At 50.2% G+C, this 18555-nt stretch overlaps 1 protein-coding gene across 1 annotated transcript; it reads right to left on the bottom strand.

The window, feature by feature from the left end:
* Positions 1–7061: 7061 nt before the first annotated feature.
* Positions 7062–10166, bottom strand: LOC120935735 (the record flags this gene model as incomplete). The annotated part of the gene is made up of 1 exon (XM_040347794.1): positions 7062–10166. A coding segment is annotated over exon 1 (3105 nt), but the record flags the coding sequence as incomplete, so codon positions are not given.
* Positions 10167–18555: the final 8389 nt, after the last annotated feature.

The raw sequence follows: 18555 nt of genomic DNA, 5'->3' as shown, positions 1-18555 counted from the left end.
TTGAACAGGGGCAGAAAAATTGGACCTTTGTTGGTGGTGGTAGTGGTGCTGGTGCCAAACACTGAAACCCCTCACAGATACTGGAGATAGTTGGAGCGCAGGAATGAGCCCGTTGCAAAGTCTTGCATCAAAAATTGTAATTACACGCCCCTGTTAAACAGGGGCAGAAAAATTGGGCCTTAGGCACTGGTGCTGGTGCCACAACACTGCAACCCCTCACAGATACTCTAGTTGGAGGGCAGGAATGAGCCCTCTGCAAAGAATTGCATCAAAAATTGTAATTACACACCCCTTAAACAGGGGCAGAACAATTGGGCCTTAGCCACTGGTGGCGTTGCCCAGAACCAAAAATGTTCTTACAAGCTATCAGCATGATCATTGAGGAGGAAAAGGATAGTCACTCAGCAAGCATAACAGGATAGTCATTCAGCATCAGCATAGGCAGTCTTGAAGGGATCTGATATTTCAAAAAAAATTACTCAGTTAATCCAAGTCTGATTCATTTTTATGAAGGTCAAGTCGATCGACCGAGTCGGTGGAGAGGCGCACCCTGTGATCGGTTACACTGAATGTGCATTCTGAAAGAACGCTGGATGCAGGACAAGCCAGTAGCTCAATTGCATACTGTGCAAGCTCTGGCCAGTGATCCATCCTCAAGACCCAGTAAGCCAGAGGATTTTGGGAAAGGTGTCCAAGTCTGATCTTGCCCCTAGGTATTCCCGCACCATGTAAAACAGACGCTGGCGATGGTTGCTGTAACCGGTCATACCTTGGGGCTGCGGACTAAAAAATTGTCTGAAAGGAACGGTCAGACGGCCACCATCTCCACCGCTCCTTCTGTGACTAACCGAAGCCTCAGCAACACGTTGTACAGGACCTGGATTTTGTAACCCCCCAGTCTCTGGGAACGCGTTGCACAGACCTTTCTGCAAGGCCTCCCGAAGATGTTTCATCTTCTGCTCCCTCTGCGCCGGCAAGATAAGGTCCGCAGCCTTATTCTTGTAATGTGGATCAAGGAGAGTTAACAGCCAGTAATGATCCCTCTCCTTGATAGCACGAATACGAGGATCCTTCCTCAGGCTTTGCAGGATCAGGGAGGCCATGCAACATAGGTTTGCTGAGGCATTCGGTGCGGAGTCCTCTGGGTCACTGAGGACGACAGGATCCGCAGCCACCTCAACCCAGCCACGTACAAGTCCATGGGTTCCTTGGGACTGTAATTGATCCCTTGAAGACTGCTGCTGATGCTGAGTGCTAGGCTCCACCTCCATGCTGACACAATCCTCCTCCTCCTCGTCCTCTTCCTGTGTGATAGGCAGGCAAGCAGGAACACTGTCTGGATAAAGGGGGCCTTGAGAGGTAAGGAAGTCCTCCTCTTCCTCCCTCTGTTCTGCCTCAAGGGCCCTGTCCATTATTCCACATAGCGTGTGCTCCAAAATGTGAATAAGAGGGACAGTCTCACTGATGCATGCACTTTCACTGCTCACCATCCTCGTGGCCTCCTCAAATGGTGACAGGACAGTGAATGCATCCCTGATCATGGCTCACTGGCATGGGGAAAAAAACCAAGCTCCCCTGACCCAGTTCTGCTGCCATATTGGCACAGATACTCATTAATGGCCCTCTGCTGCGTGTGCAGCAGCTGCAGCATGGCCAACGTAGAGTTCCACCTGGTGGGCATGTCACAGATTAGGCAGTTCTTGGGCAGGTTGTATTCCCTTTGGAGGTCTGCCAGCCGAGCACTGGCATTATATGACCGTTGGAAATGCACACAGACTTTCCTGGCCTGCTTCAGGACATCCTGTATGCCTGGGTACCTGCCCAAGAACCGCTGCACCACCAAATTAAGGACATGAGCAAAACAGGGCACATGGGTCAGTTGTCCCTGTCGCAGGGCGGAGAGGAAGTTGGTGCCATTGTTGCAAACCACCATTCCTGGCTTAAGCTGGTGTGGCGTCAACCACCTCTGAACCTGCCCCTGCAGAGCTGACAGAACCTCTGCCCCATTGTGGCTCCTGTCCCCCAAGCACACCAGCTCAAGCACCACATGGCATCTCTTTGCCTGCGTACCTGCGTAGCCCCTTAAACGCCTACGGCGCACCGCTGGTTTCCGAGGACACATCAGCACAGGAAGAGGCCACAGAGGAAGAAGAAGAGGAGGGGGTGGAGGAGAGAGGTGTGTCACAACCAGTAGTAGCATTTTGGAGGCATGGTGGCGGAACAACCTCCAACACTACTGTACCTTGTCCTGTGTCCTTCCCAGCTGCCATCAGAGTCACCCAATGCACCGTGAAAGATAGGTAACGTCCCTGTCCATGCCTGCTGGACCATGAGTCAGTGGTAATATGCACCTTACCACTGACCGCCCTGTCCAGCGAGGCATGGACATTACCTTCCACATGGCGGTAGAGAGCCGGAATCGCCTTCCATGAGAAAAAGTGGCATTTGGGAACTTGCCACTGAGGTACCGCACATTCAACAAACTCACGGAAGGGGGGAAAAATCTACCAAATAAAAAGGCAGCAGTTGAAGTGCTAGCAATTTAGCTAAGCTAGCATTTAACCGCTGGGCATGTGGATGGCTGGGAGAGAACTTCTTTCAGCGCTGCAGCAGCTGGGGCAGAGAAATTTGCCTGGTACAATCTGCCATCGGTGTACCGATAGTAGATTGCCCGCATGTAGTAGGCTGTGGCACACCTAATTCTACACCTTCAGTCCTATCAGTGCAGGCTTCAGAGAGGACTGAGGGTATAGTAGGGTTGGAGATCCCAGCTGATGATGGGCAAGGGGAGGTCCGCTTTGTTCTTTGGTGTGGGTCTTTGAGGTACGCTTGCCAACGAACTGCATGGCAGGTCGACATATGTCTGGTCAAGCATGTGGTGCCCAAGCGGGTGATGTTTTGGCCACGCGAGATATGCTTGAGACATATGTTGCAAATGTGTGATGTGCGGTGTGATCTGATGCACTCGTCTCAAAAAAGGCCCACACCAAATAACTTTTGGAATAACGCTGAGACACAGCAGCGCCCTGCACATGCGTAGCTCTACGGTGTGATGCAGTCGGTGTGCTCCCCTTAAGCTGGCCCCTGGAGGGCATCCTGCCTCGTTGGAGATGTGCCTGTGCCTCCTCCTCCTCTCTCCTATGAGGCACCCACGTAGAGTCAGTGACCTCATCATCCCCTCCCTCCTCATCACTGTAGAAAACCTGGCAGTATGCTGCAGCTGGGGGAACATGACTGCCAGATTGCTGTCCTTCTTGGGAACCCCCTCTCTCTGGGCTCACGTTACTGCCTTCCTCTATCTGTGTACCATCATTGGAGCCTTCAAAACGCTGCGCATCCTCATGCAGCATGTACCCAACACTGTGGTCAAACAGTCGGGGGAACTCCTCAGGAGGACATGGTGGGGCTAGGGAAGGAGTGACTGATGCCATTGAGCAGAGGGAAAAGGACGCCTTGGCAGCTACTTTGCCAGACAAAGTACCCTGAGCCTGGGTGAGAGAGGATGAGGAGGATGAGGACGGCTTGGTCATCCACTCTACCAAGTCTTCGGCATGTTGCGGCTCAACGCGGCCAGCTGCCGAAAACAAGGATGAGCGTGTCCAACGGCCACGTGCTGATGAGGATGCACCGTGTCCACGACCAGCACTGTTGCCTCTAGACTAAGGATGAGCCGAACACCCCCCTGTTCAGTTCGCATCAGAACTTGCGAACACACCAAATGTTCGTGTGAACATTAGAACCCCGTTAAAGTCTATGGGACTCGAACATTTGAAATCTAAAGTGTTGATTTTAAAGGCTAATATGCAAGTTATTGTCCTAAAAAGTGTTTGGGGACCTGGGTCCTGTCCCAGGAAACATGTATCAATGCAATTTTTTTTTTTTTAAACGGCCGTTTTTTCAGGAGCAGTGAATTTAATAATGCTAAAAGTGAAACAATAAAAGTGTAATATTACTTTAAATTTCGTACCTAGGGGGGTGTAAAGTCAGCATGTGAAAAAGCGCATGTTTCCCGTACATAGAACTGTCCCTGCACAAAGTGTAATTTCTGAAAGAAAAAAAGCCATTTAAAACCGGCTTTGCGGCTCTAATGAATTGTCGGCTCTTTCAATTACAGAGATGATTCATTCATAAAGAAAAAAAAATGTGTGGGGGTCCCCCCAAATTAAATTACCAGGCCCTTCAGGTCTGGAATGGATATTAAGGGGAACCCCGCCGTAAAAAAAAAAATGATGTAGGGTTCCCCGCAAATATCCATACCAGGCCCTTCAGGTCTGGTGTGGATTTTAAGGGGAACTCCACCCCAAATTTAAAAAAAAATCAGACCCTTAAACGAGCACGTTAACCTGGCCGGCCGCAGAAAAGAGTGGGGGACAGAGTGTGCCCCCCCTCTCCTGAACCGCACCAGGCCACATGCCCTCAACATGGGGAGGATGTCCCCATGTTGATGGGGACAAGGACCTCATCCCCACAACCCTTGCCCGGTGGTTGTGGGGGTCTGCGGGCGGGGGGCTTATCAGAATATGGAAGACCCCTTTAACAAAGGGGACCCCCATACCCTGGCCCCCCCTATGTGAATTGGTAATGGGGTACACTGTACCTCTACCATTTCATGAAGGAAGTGTAAATAGCTTAAAAAAAACACACAGACACCGTAGAAAAAAAAATCCGGCGATGTGAATCCACTGTCTCCTATCCAGCGATGGATGATCTCTCCAGCGATGGATAATCAGCGGTCCGGTCCAACGATGCAGAAGATCCATCCGTCCAGAGCGCAGCAGGGGAGCTCCTCTCTCCGCTGGACACAGCCCAGCGGAATGACGCGCTGGAGCTGTGACATTACTTATATAGGGGAAGCGCCGGCCACCCGTCACGTGACCCCGCCCCCTCTGACGCACCCTCGTACGTCACTGGGTCTTAGGGTCTTTCCCAGTGACGTACGAGGGTGCGTCAGGGGGGCGGGGTCACGTGACGGGTGGCCGCTTCCCCTATATAAGTTATGTCACAGCTACAGCGCGTCATTCCGCTGGGCTGTGTCCAGCGGAGAGTGGAGCTCTCCTGCTGCGCTCTGGACGGATGGATCTTCTGCATCGCTGGACTGGACCGCTGATCATCCGTCGCTGGAGAGATCATCCATCGCTGGATAGGAGACAGTGGATTCACATCGCTGGATTTTTTTTTTTTTTTTTATTAATAAAGGATTTTTTTGTACGGTGTCTGTGTTTTTTTAAAACTATTTACACTTCCTTCGTGAAATGGTAGAGGTACAGTGTACCCCATTACCAATTCACATAGGGGGGGGCCAGGATCTGGGGGTCCCCTTTGTTAAAGGGGTGTCACGGTCTGGAGTCAGGCTCAGAGGCCAGTAGCTATAGCAGCAGAACAGGTCACCCTGGCTGATGACACGGGGTCACCTGAGGTGCGGAATCTAAGCGCTAACCGGTATTCACCAGAGCTTCTGAAGGTGAAGATGGATTTTGCTGCGTGTTAGCGCCAGGTCGCGGTCCTCTGGATTGCCCCACCAGGAGGTGAGAAAGCCGGGGTACAATATCAGATAAGCAGGTAAGGATCAAACAGAAGCGTAGTCGATAACAAGCCAAGGGGTCGGTAATGAGTATTTGTAGGTTGGGATCAGGCAGAAGCGTAGTCGATAACAAGCCAAGGGTCGATAACGAGCAGTAGCAAATATGGACGGCAGCAGGGAAGACAGGAGCAAGATATAGGCTGGAGATAGCACAATATTCTGGCAAGGAGGAAGTGCAGAGACATGGCTTATATCAGGAAGTTCGTGGGAGGAGCAAGGGGTTCAAGGTTCAAGACAATCAAGACACAAGGCAGGAATGTTCAATGGATCAGATGGGTTTGTCCAGCAGATCAGACAGGGAGCTGTCCAGCATCCCAGATAGCTCAGTGAGAAGGTTCACTGCCAGACACAGCTGAGGTCCCAGGTTCAAATCCAGGTCCTGACAGTACTCCCCTCCTCCCAGGACGTCCACTGGACGTCTTAGGGCCTGGTTTGTGAGGGAACCTCTGGTGGAATTCTCTTGTTAATCTAGGTGCATGAACGTTCTGCTCAGGCTCCCAAGAATTTTCTTCTGTCCCGTATCCTTCCCATTGAACCAGATATTGCAATTTGTTCCTATAGATCCTGGAATCAAGAATTTTCTCCACCACGTATTCTTCTTCACCCTGTACCTCAACAGGTGGAGGGGGTGGAAGTGTTCTTCCAGAAAAAGTATTTTCGTGAAAAGGTTTAAGTAGCGAAATGTGAAACACAGGGTGAATCTTCATACTTGCTGGAAGTTTTAGGCGAAAGGCAACTGGGTTGATCTGGGCCAAGATCTGGAAAGGTCCCTGTGACGGTATCGGTATGATATCCCCGTCAACGTTCCCTTCTTCCCATAAAAGAAATCACAGCAGCACCCATACATGAGCCAAGGCTTAATGCTGGTATAACACAGAGTTTTAATAGTAAAAAACCAGAGTTTTTATGTGGTTACAACTGTTACAATGACAAATCTCCGCCCCCCCTTACACAGTGGGGGGTCTTCAATACAGCTCCTTTGGAATAAAGATATTTCTTTGAACTACTCAGTAGCTAGCCGGCTCGGCACCGCATATAGAGAGATAATTATCACAAGGAAGCAATCAGCATAATTAACACAAGCCACTTATCTAATCACAGTAACCAGTAAACACAGGGCTAGAACAATTAACATTTGAAACAGGGCTAGCTGCAGAAGAGTAATTACACTTAACAGCCTTAAACAAGCAGGGAAGATTAAACTGAAGCATATAGGTAAAAAGTCCATCACAATGCATTTGAAACAGGGCTAGCTGCAGAAGAGTAATTACAATTAACAGCCTTAAACAAGCAGGGAGGATTAAACTGACATATAGGTAAAAAGTCCATCACAATGGCCCCCCTTCTTCTCCCTGCTCCGGAAAAGCCGGTTGGACCTTTCCTGGTCCAGTAGGGTTGACGGGTTCAGAGCTTAGTCCGAGGTTAACTCCGTTTGGCGTGACAATCCATCAGCATTCCCGTTTTGCTTGCCTGGGCGGTAATGAATCGTAAAGTCATAGGGCTGTAAGGCCAAGCTCCAGCGTAGCAAACGGGCGTTATCCCCTGAAACCCGGTTAAGCCACACCAAGGGGTTGTGATCGGTGATGAGAGTGAAAGCCCGGCCATAAAGGTAAGGTGTGAGTTTTTTGAGTGCCCATACCAAGGCCAAACACTCTTTTTCAATGGTGGCGTAACTGACCTCCCTTGGCAACAGCTTCCGACTCAGGTATGCCACCGGGTGCTCTCCTCCATCCTCCCCGATCTGGCTTAGTACTGCCCCCAGTCCAAACATTGAAGCATCTGTGTGGACAATAAATCTTTTGTTAGGATCTGGGGTAACCAACACCGGAGCATTAACCAGAGCAGTCTTTAGGGTTTGGAAAGCCACCTCGCATTCCGGGGACCACAGGACTTGTCGGGGTAGCTTCTTTTTGGTCAAGTCGGTCAGGGGTTTGGCCAGGGCGCTATAGTCGGGTACAAAGCGTCTGTAATAGCCGGCTGTGCCCAAGAAAGCCATGACTTGTGTCTTGGTGTGGGGAGTGGGCCAATTGGCAACGGCCTCGATCTTGGCCGGCTCCGGCCGTTGCTTACCACATCCTACTCGGTGGCCCAAATATTGTACCTCTGCCATACCCAAATGACATTTGTCGGGTTTCAGGGTCAGCCCGGCCCCCTTGATCCTATCCAATACTACCCCTACGTGCTCTAGGTGCGCTTCCCATGTATCGCTGTAGATGGCGATGTCATCCAGATAAGCGCATGCAAAGCTCTGGAGACCCCCAAGTAACTGATCCACCATCCGTTGGAAGGTGGCCGGGGCGTTCTTCATCCCGAACGGCATAACCCGGAATTGGTATAGGCCAAACGGGGTGATGAAGGCCGACTTGAGTCTGGCATCTTCTGCTAGAGGAATCTGCCAATATCCCTTGCATAGGTCTATTGTGGTCAGATACTTCCCTGCAGAGATACGGTCAAGCAGCTCGTCCATCCGTGGCATCGGATAGGCGTCCGTAACTGTCTTGTCATTGAGGCGCCGGTAATCTACACAGAAGCGGGTTGTCCCATCCTTCTTTGGCACTAAGACTACCGGCGAGGCCCAAGGACTTTCTGAGGGTTCGATTACGCCTAGCCGAAGCATCTCATCTATCTCCTTCCGCATTCCTTCCCGGACTGCTTCGGGGATACGGTAAGGAGGCTGTCTCAGGGGTGTCTGTCCTGGAGTCTCCACCTTGTGTACGGCTAGGCGTGTGTATCCAGGCTCCTGAGAGAATGTGGCCTGTTTTATTTCTAGTAAGCGGCCAGCTTGAGCCCGCTCTTGCGGCTCCAGCTGTTCACCTAGCTGGACTTTCTCTATCTGGGTCATCCCTTTGCTACTGCCCAATAGGTCAGGAAGGGGTAGGGTCTCTGTGTCTTCTCCTGCTGGTGCACAGATAGCGGCTACCTCCTCTGCCCGTTCCTGATAGGCCTTGAGCATGTTGATGTGAAAGGTTCGTTTCACATCTTCATCCTCGCAACTGGCTATCGTGTAGGTAGTGTCGCATATCTGTCCTATAACTTTATAGGGGCCCTGCCAGGCAGCCTGGAGCTTGTCAGTTCGGACCGGCCTTAATACCATGACCTTTTGGCCTATCTGAAAGCTCCGGTGCCTAGCCCGTCGGTCATACCATACCTTCTGGCGCTGTTGGGCCGCCTGGAGGTTTTCTCGCACTGTCTGGGCTAATTCCTCCATGCGATCCCTCAGCTCCAGGACATAAGGTACAACCGGGGTCCCCTCAATTTCTGTTTGCCCCTCCCAGTGATCCTTGATGAGATCTAAGGGCCCCCTCACCCGCCTCCCATAGAGAAGTTCGAAGGGTGAGAATCCGGTCGATTCCTGCGGTACCTCTCGGTAGGCAAAGAGAAGGTGCGGCAGGAATCGCTCCCAATCCTTGTACGCCCCTGTGAACGATTTCAACATTTGCTTTAGCGTTCCATTGAAGCGCTCGCACAGGCCGTTAGTCTGGGGGTGGTATGGGGAGCTAGTCAGGGATTTAACTCCACAGGTTTTCCATATCTGCTGGGTTACCTCGGCCGTGAATTGGGTACCTTGGTCGGACAGAACCTCCTTGGGAAAGCCTACTCGGGAAAATACTTTAACTAGGGCCTCTGCTACAGTCTCAGCCTGTATGTTAGAGAGAGCTACCGCTTCGGGGTAACGGGTGGCGTAGTCTACTACGGTGAGTATATACCGCTTGCCGGAACGGCTAGGTTGGGCCAGGGGCCCTATAATGTCCACGGCTACCCTTGTGAACGGTTCTTCAATAATGGGCATGGAAACTAGTTTAGCCTTTGGGTGGTCTCCCTTTTTACCTATACGTTGGCATACCTCGCACGTTTGACAATACGCCCTGACGTCGTCGGATACCCCAGGCCAGAAAAAGTTCTGGGTTATCCGATACCCTGTCTTGCGTATTCCCAAATGGCCTGCCAAGGGTACGTCGTGCCCAATCCTCAATAACTCCTGCCGGTACTTCCGGGGAACTACCAGCTGGCGTTTTTGCTTAGGCCCTGGGGCATTACCCCGGGTCTCGGTGAGCCTGTACAAGCGGCCTTCCTCCCAGATAAATTGCTCCTTCTCTAACCCCCCTTGGCCCCTCCTGGCTTTCTCTCGATACTTTCTGAGGGAAGGGTCTCCGGTCACCTCCCGCCCAAAGTCCTCTGGGGTGTCCCAGGGTAGGGGTTCCACAGTCAAGGGTAGGTTGGGTTGGCTTACCTGGGTCTCAGTAGGAAGCAGATGACTCTCGGCAGCGCGACTTTGTGCTCTGGTGGTTACTGCGTGGGCCTCCTGAGCGGTGGTAGAGGCGAACGCCGAAGTCAGGGGCCCAATGTCGTTGCCCAAGATGACTTCAGAAGGTAAGTCTTTCATGACGCCCACATGAACATCGCCAGCTCCCGCACCCCAGTCCAGGTGTACCTGTGCAGTAGGAATACGGTATACTGCCCCCCCTGCCACTTTCACAGCAATTGATTTCCCCGGTTTCTCTGATGCAGTAATAAGGTGTCTTTGTACCAACGTGATGGTCGCCCCACTGTCTCTTAATCCTCGGGCGGTTTTTCCGTTAACCATGACCAGCTGACAATGGTGTTTCCGGTTGTCCGTAATAACAGATTGTACCGTGAGGGCTTCGTAAAGGGGGCCCAATGGTTCTTCCGGACCCAGCTCCTGGGGATCCCAAGCCGAGTCTACACAATGGGCTGCTGCTGGTGGGCGGTACCCAGGTTGAGACCAATTTGACCTGGTGTTGTCATTCATGGGGCAATTTTGCTTGAAGTGACCGAGCTGTTTGCACCGGAAGCAGCGTTGTTCGTTGTCCTCCTGGCGTGGATAGCGAGGGCTCGATGTCATCGGTCTGTTAGGAGGTTGGTATCTAGCGGCTGGTGGGTGTGAGGGCGCCGTTGGTCGTGGAGGTTGTACCCGTGGTGTGACCTGGTTTGTCTTGCGAGTATCCGCATATTCATCCGCCAACATCGCGGCCTCTGGTAGAGTCATGGGCCTGCGATCTCTCACCCAATCTTTGACATCCGTCTGGATGTGATTGTAAAATTGCTCCAGGAGCATTAGTTGAAAAATGTCCTCTGCGGTGGTGGCCTGGCTGCTGTTAACCCAGTTAGAGGCCGACAGGGATAACTGGCATGCCCATTCCGCGTAAGAGTCTTTCGTGGTTTTGCGTGAGTCCCTGAACTTCTGTCGGTGGGACTCTGGGGTTACTGCATAACGAGCCAGGAGCGCTTCTTTAACCCGGGCGTAGCTATGGATATCCTGATCTGGCACGGTCCGGAAAGCATCAGAAGCTTTGCCTGACAGTTTGCCTGACAATATTGAAACCCACTCTCCTCTAGCTATTCGGTGCAGGTTACATTGTCGCTCAAAGTCCGCCAGGTAGTTATCAATCTCACAGTCCTTTTCATCAAAAGCTTTAAAAGCGCTAAACGGAATCTTCCTTGCGTCTGCTGTGCTGTACTCACTGTTCGGAGAAGGTGCGGCTGCTTGTTGGACTGCTGCCAGTTTTAACTGTAGCTCTGCATCTCTTATTTGTTTATCCTTCTGTAGCTCTGCGTCTCTTATTTCTTTAGCCTTCTGTAGCTCCGCGTCTCTTATTTCTTTAGCCTTCTGTAGTTCTGCGTCCCTTATTTCTTTATCCTTCTGTAGTTCTGCGTCCCTTAGTTCTTTAGCCTTCTGTAGTTCTGCGTCCCTTAGTTCTTTAGCCTCCTGTAGCTCTGCGTCCCTTATTTGTTTATCCTTCTGTAGCTCTGCGTCTCTTATTTCTTTAGCCTCCTTCGCTAACAGGTCCATCACTTTCAGTACCACATCTGGCGTTGGGTTCGGGCCGAACCACGCTAGCTTCTCTCTCATTAGCTTGTTGGTTGGTGACTCCTCCTGAATCACTGGTGTCTCCATCTCTTGTACTGCTGGCGTTGCTGCAATCACGTTCTCCTGGTCTAGCTCCATTAATTCTGCTATGATGACCCGCTTGGTTTTGTTGCTAGCAATCCTTCCACGAACTTCCAGTAGTTCTTTCAGTGTATTTCTTTTAAGCAGGGTGTAGCAGCCTTCCATTCACTGTTCCCAGTGTCTGCTTGGAATCCGGGTGTAAAGGAGGGTAGAAGGGAAGATCCCGCTGCTGCCAACCAATTTGTGACGGTATCGGTATGATATCCCCGTCAACGTTCCCTTCTTCCCATAAAAGAAATCACAGCAGCACCCATACATGAGCCAAGGCTTAATGCTGGTATAACACAGAGTTTTAATAGTAAAAAACCAGAGTTTTTATGTGGTTACAACTGTTACAATGACAAATCTCCGCCCCCCCTTACACAGTGGGGGGTCTTCAATACAGCTCCTTTGGAATAAAGATATTTCTTTGAACTACTCAGTAGCTAGCCGGCTCGGCACCGCATATAGAGAGATAATTATCACAAGGAAGCAATCAGCATAATTAACACAAGCCACTTATCTAATCACAGTAACCAGTAAACACAGGGCTAGAACAATTAACATTTGAAACAGGGCTAGCTGCAGAAGAGTAATTACACTTAACAGCCTTAAACAAGCAGGGAAGATTAAACTGAAGCATATAGGTAAAAAGTCCATCACAATGCATTTGAAACAGGGCTAGCTGCAGAAGAGTAATTACAATTAACAGCCTTAAACAAGCAGGGAGGATTAAACTGACATATAGGTAAAAAGTCCATCACAGTCCCACAAACTTTTGTCCCAACTTTGCAGATGGAACATGAACCTTCAGATTTTTAGTAGATAACCAAACTTGATCACCCACATGAAAGGTAGGAAGTGCTCTGCGATGTCTATCTGCAGCCTTCTTGTAACTTTCCTGAGCTTCCCTCAAAGTCTCGATCAATTTTCCCTGGGTCTCCTGTAAAGCAGTTAATCTGTTGGTAACAGCAGGAATTGGAGTTGAGATAGGGAGATCAGGGATAAAAGCTGGATGAAGCCCTGTATTTAGGAAAAAAGGGGTCTGAGAGGTGGAGCTATGTTTAGAATTGTTATAAGCAAACTCCGCTGTAGGAAGATAGTCCACCCAGTCATCCTGAAGATAACTAACAAAACATCGGAGGTACTGCTCTAACGTTTGATTGGTCCTCTCGGTCTGACCATTAGACTGAGGATGAAAAGCAGAAGATAGATTAATTGTTACTCCTAAAGCTGAGCAAAAGCTTTTCCAAAATTTTGAAGTGAACTGTACTCCTCGGTCAGAAACTACATCTTCTGGAATTCCATGTAGTCTAAAGACTTCTCGAACCATCAACTCTGCAGTTTGTTCTGCAGAGGGTACCCCCTTCACTGGTATGAAGTGAGCCATCTTAGTGAAGCGGTCAATAACAACCAAGATAGTGGTCATTTCTTTAGAGGGGGGTAAATCAACCACAAAGTCCATAGAAATTGATCCCCATGGTCTTGATGGGACAGGGAGTGGCTGGAGCAACCCCAAAGGAGAAGCTCGGGGTGTCTTATTGCGAGCACAGACCAGGCACGAGGCTACATAACTTTTGACATCTCTTTTGTACCCAGGCCACCAAAAGGAACGGGATAAAAGTTCCTCCGTCTTAGAAACTCCAAAATGTCCAGCAAGTTTGGAGTCATGAACCAACTTGAGGACTTCAACCCGAGCAACTTCAGGTACATAGAGGCGATGTGCTTGAGTCCAGAAGCCATTCTTGTAATCAAGGATGATGTTCATAGGAAGATCTTTGAGGAGTGGGTCATTCTCATACCCTTCCTTGAGAAGACTCAAGAATGCTTTAGAACTTGTGACACCTAGAAAGTTCTTTTGAGGCAGGACTGTGTATTCAGAGTTGTCTTCCTGGAGAGGCCCAGACAACATTCGTGATAAGGCATCAGCCTTACCATTCCTTGACCCAGGTCGATATGAGATAATAAAATTGAACCTGGAAAAGAACAATGACCAACGTGCTTGTCTAGAAGACAATCTCTTGGCAGAACGAATGAATTCCAGATTCTTATGATCAGTGAGAACGGTTACAGGATGCTTAGCGCCTTCCAGCAAATGCCTCCATTCAGAAAATGCTTCTTTAATTGCTAGCAACTCCTTATTCCCAATGTCATAATTTCTTTCGGCTGAAGACATTACACGAGAAAAGTAAGCACAAGGATGTAGCTGCATCTTTTCACCATGTCGTTGGGAGAGGATAGCTCCCACGGCAGAGTTTGAAGCATCCACTTCCACTATAAAAGGTAATTCAGGATTGGGATGTACCAATACTGGTGCAGAAGTAAAAAGAGTTTTTAACTTTCCAAAAGCAGCCTGTGCCTCAGACGACCACACAAAGGGCACCCCTTTCTTTGTTAGCTGGGTAATTGGAGCTATCACCTTAGAGAAGTTCCTTATAAATTTTCTGTAAAAGTTGGCAAACCCGACAAATCGTTGGATTTCCTTAATGTTTCCGGGGGCAGGCCAATCTACCACTGCTTTAATCTTCTCAGGATCCATGCCCACACCATCTGGAGAAATAATATACCCTAAGAACTGGATCTGGGTTTGTTCAAACTCACATTTCTCCAATTTGATGTAAAGTCGATTCTGCCTTAATCTTTCAAAGACAATGCAAACATGCTTGCGGTGCTCTTCCAGGTTATCAGAAAAGATAAGGATGTCATCCAGATAAGCAATGACAAATTGGTCCAACAGATCTCGAAAAACATCATTTATGAAGTGCTGAAAGGTCGCAGGGGCATTGCAGAGACCAAAAGGCATGACCAAGGACTCAAAATGCCCATATCTGGTTCTAAAGGCGGTTTTCCATTCATCTCCTGAACGAATACGGACCAGGTTATATGCCCCCCGTAGGTCAAGTTTTGTAAACACTTTGGCAGAACGAAGTCTTTCCAACATTTCCGAGATCAAGGGGAGTGGATAACGGTTTTTAATTGTGACCTTATTCATGTGCCTGTAATCAATGCATGGACGCAAGGTGGAGTCTTTCTTTTCAACAAAGAATAGAGCTGCTCCTGCAGGAGATGTTGAGTGTCTAATAAAACCCTTTTCTAAATTTTCATCAAGCCACTCCCTGAGCACTTTTAATTCAGGTTCTGAGAGATTAAAAAGGCGGCCAAAAGGTATTTCGGCCCCTGGAAGCAGCTCAATGGGGCAATCGTATGGGCGATGAGGAGGTAATTGATCTGCATTTTTCTTATCACAGACATCCCGGAATGCATGGTATTGTGGAGGCAAGTCGTCATATGACTGGGTAGTTACCACACCAACTTGCAATTCCTTGACCAGCGGAGAACTTGTTTGATAAGATTCCCTACAGTGTTCCTTGCAGTGGGAGGATGTGAAATCTATGGTCCGTGCTCCCCAGTTGATAGAGGGATTGTGAGTGGAGAACCAAGGAATGCCCAGAATGATGGGAAATTTGGGTGATGTGATCAACTGAAAGCTGATGGTCTCACGATGATCCACCTCAAACTGGATTACCAAAGGAACGGTCTTATGGGTAACAGGTCCTGAGGATAAGGGTGAACCATCAACTGTCTCCATCTCAATAGGAGAAGATGTATTTATGGCTTGAATGTTATTTTGGTGGGCAAACTCTATATCCATAAAGTTTCCTCCAGCCCCAGAGTCCAGCATAGCAGAGCAGGGGATTTCACAGCCCTCAGAAATTAGCTTAATGGGGATGACAAAATGAGTTGATAAGGAATTAACCTTATTTGCTTCCTGAATCAAAGGAGAGACGGACTGAGAAATTGAGTTTATTTGTTCAGATACTGTAATATCTGTTGCTGCAATTGTTCTTTTAAATTTATTGGGACAATTAACTGCGTAATGTCCGGAGTCTCCACAATAAAGACATAAGTTCTCTGAACGTCGTCTTTCTTTCTCCTGAGTAGTAATAGATCTTTTAAGAGCATCCACCTGCATAGGTTCAGGAGTGTCAGGATCAGGAGTAAATCTTGAAACCTTAGGAGGATACTGAGTAGTAGAAAAACGCATGCCACCATTACTGCCTAAGATTCCCAGTCTCTCCTTTCTCCTTTCAGTAAGTCTTTGATCAATTCGAATACACAATTTAATAAAAGCCTCAAGGCCGTCAGGACTTTCTACTCTGGCAAGCTCATCTTTTACTTGTTCCGAGAGTCCTTGACGGAACTGACTCTTTTGTGCTGCTGGATTCCAATTGGTATCCGAGATCCAGCGTCGAAATTCAGTTGTGTACTCTGCAACAGAGCGTCTACCCTGCCGTAAATTGTGCAATTTTGCCTCAGCAGTAGCGCAGCGGTTAGGATCATCGAAAACTTGGTTCATCGCAGTCACAACAGAATCTAAATTATCCAGGACGACATCATCTTTCTCCACATAAGGGGAGGCCCAGGCTAAAGCTTCCTCAGTCAGGAGGTTGATAATAAACAGCACCTTTTTCCTGTCCGAAGTAAATGCAGCAGGTTGCATCTGAAAGTATATGCGACATTGATTAAGGAACCCTCTATAATGGCGGCGGTCTCCGTTAAACTTAAGTGGTAGGGGCATTCGTGTATTAGTATCTACGGCAGCAGTGTCTCGAGCACAAAAGTCACGCAATTGTTTATTCATATCAAGGATTTCCTCTTGTAATGCTTTCACTTCAATTTGTAACTCAGAACATTTTTCCTGGTAGTTAACAGCAAACGTCTGCAACTCAGCGATTTGCACCCTGAGAGGAGCTACAGCAGCTGCTACAACGGCCTCCATGTTTTGGGCCAGAATATTCTGTCACGGTCTGGAGTCAGGCTCAGAGGCCAGTAGCTATAGCAGCAGAACAGGTCACCCTGGCTGATGACACGGGGTCACCTGAGGTGCGGAATCTAAGCGCTAACCGGTATTCACCAGAGCTTCTGAAGGTGAAGATGGATTTTGCTGCGTGTTAGCGCCAGGTCGCGGTCCTCTGGATTGCCCCACCAGGAGGTGAGAAAGCCGGGGTACAATATCAGATAAGCAGGTAAGGATCAAACAGAAGCGTAGTCGATAACAAGCCAAGGGGTCGGTAATGAGTATTTGTAGGTTGGGATCAGGCAGAAGCGTAGTCGATAACAAGCCAAGGGTCGATAACGAGCAGTAGCAAATATGGACGGCAGCAGGGAAGACAGGAGCAAGATATAGGCTGGAGATAGCACAATATTCTGGCAAGGAGGAAGTGCAGAGACATGGCTTATATCAGGAAGTTCGTGGGAGGAGCAAGGGGTTCAAGGTTCAAGACAATCAAGACACAAGGCAGGAATGTTCAATGGATCAGATGGGTTTGTCCAGCAGATCAGACAGGGAGCTGTCCAGCATCCCAGATAGCTCAGTGAGAAGGTTCACTGCCAGACACAGCTGAGGTCCCAGGTTCAAATCCAGGTCCTGACAAGGGGTCTTCCAGATTCTGATAAGCCCCCCGCCCGCAGACCCCCACAACCACCGGGCAAGGGTTGTGGGGATGAGGTCCTTGTCCCCATTTAGCATGTCACTTGCCATCCGTCCCCTGCCACCAGATTTAGTGTGTCACTTGCCACCCATCCCGTCACCAGATTCAGCGTGTCACTTGGACTGGGTGACAGCAAGGGGACTGTGCGACAGCAGGGGGACTGGCTGACAGCAGAGGACTGGGCGACAGCAGGGGGACTGGGTGACAGAGGACTTGGCGACAGCAGGGGACTGGGTGACAGAGGACTTGGCAACAGCAGGGGACTGGGTGACAGAGGACTTGGCAACAGGAGGGGACTGGGTGACAGAGGACTTGGCGACAGCAGGGGACTGGGTGACAGAGGACTGGGCGACAGAGGACTGGGCGACTGGGTGACAGAGGACTGGGTGACAGAGGACTGGGTGACAGCAGGGGACTGGGTGACAGCAGAGGACTGGGTGACAGGGGACTGGGAGACTGGGTGACAGAGGACTGGGTGACAGCAGGGGACTGGGTGACAGAAGACTAGGTGACAGAGGACTGGGTGACAGCAGAGGACTGGGTGACAGAGGCATGGGCGACAGAGGACTGGGCGACTGGGTGACAGAGGACTGGGTGACAGAGGACTGGGTGACAGCAGGGGACTGGGTGACAGAGGACTTGGCGACAGCAGGGGACTGGGTGACAGAGGACTGGGCGACTGGGCGACTGGGTGACAGCAGGGGACTGGGTGACAGAGGACCGGGTGACAGAGGATTTGGCGACAGCAGGGGACTGGGTGACAGAGGAATGGGTGACAGCAGGGGACTGGGTGACAGAGGACTGGGTGACAGAGGACTGGGTGACAGAGGACTGGGTGACAGAGGATTTGGCAACAGCAGGGGACTGGGTGACAGAGGACTGGGTGACAGCAGGGGACTGGGTGACAGAGGACTTGGCGACAGCAGGGGACTGGGTGACAGAGGATTTGGCGACAGCAGGGGACTGGGTGACAGAGGACTGGGTGACAGAGGATTTGGCGACAGCAGGGGACTGGGTGACAGAGGACTGGGTGACAGAGGACTGGGTGACAGAGGATTTGGTGACAGCAGGGGACTGGGTGACAAAGGACTTGGCGACAGCAGGGGACTGGGTGACAGAGGACTGGGTGACAGAGGACTGGGTGACAGCAGAGGACTGGGTGACAGAGGACTGGGTGACAGAGGACTGGGCGACTGGGTGATAGAGGACTGGGCGATTGGGTGACAGAGGACTGGGTTGACAGCAGGGGACTGGGTGACAGAGGATTTGGCGACAGCAGGGGACTGGGTGACAGAGGACTGGGCGACTGGGTGACAGAAGACTGGGTGACAGCAGGGGACTGGGTGAAAGCAGGGGACTGGGTGACAGAGGACTTGGCAACAGCAGGGGACAGGGTGACAGAGGACTGGGTGACAGCAGGGGACTGGGTGACAGAGGACTTGGCGACAGCAGGGGACTGGGTGACAGAGGACTGGGTGACAGCAGGGGACTGGGTGACAGAGGGCTGGGTGACAGCAGGGGACTGGGTGACA

This window comes from Rana temporaria, chromosome 4, assembly GCF_905171775.1.
Source record: "Rana temporaria chromosome 4, aRanTem1.1, whole genome shotgun sequence".
NCBI lineage: Eukaryota > Metazoa > Chordata > Amphibia > Anura > Ranidae > Rana > Rana temporaria.
The sequence above is the reverse complement of the archived record's forward strand: the minus strand, read 5'-3'. Positions and strand labels throughout refer to the sequence as shown.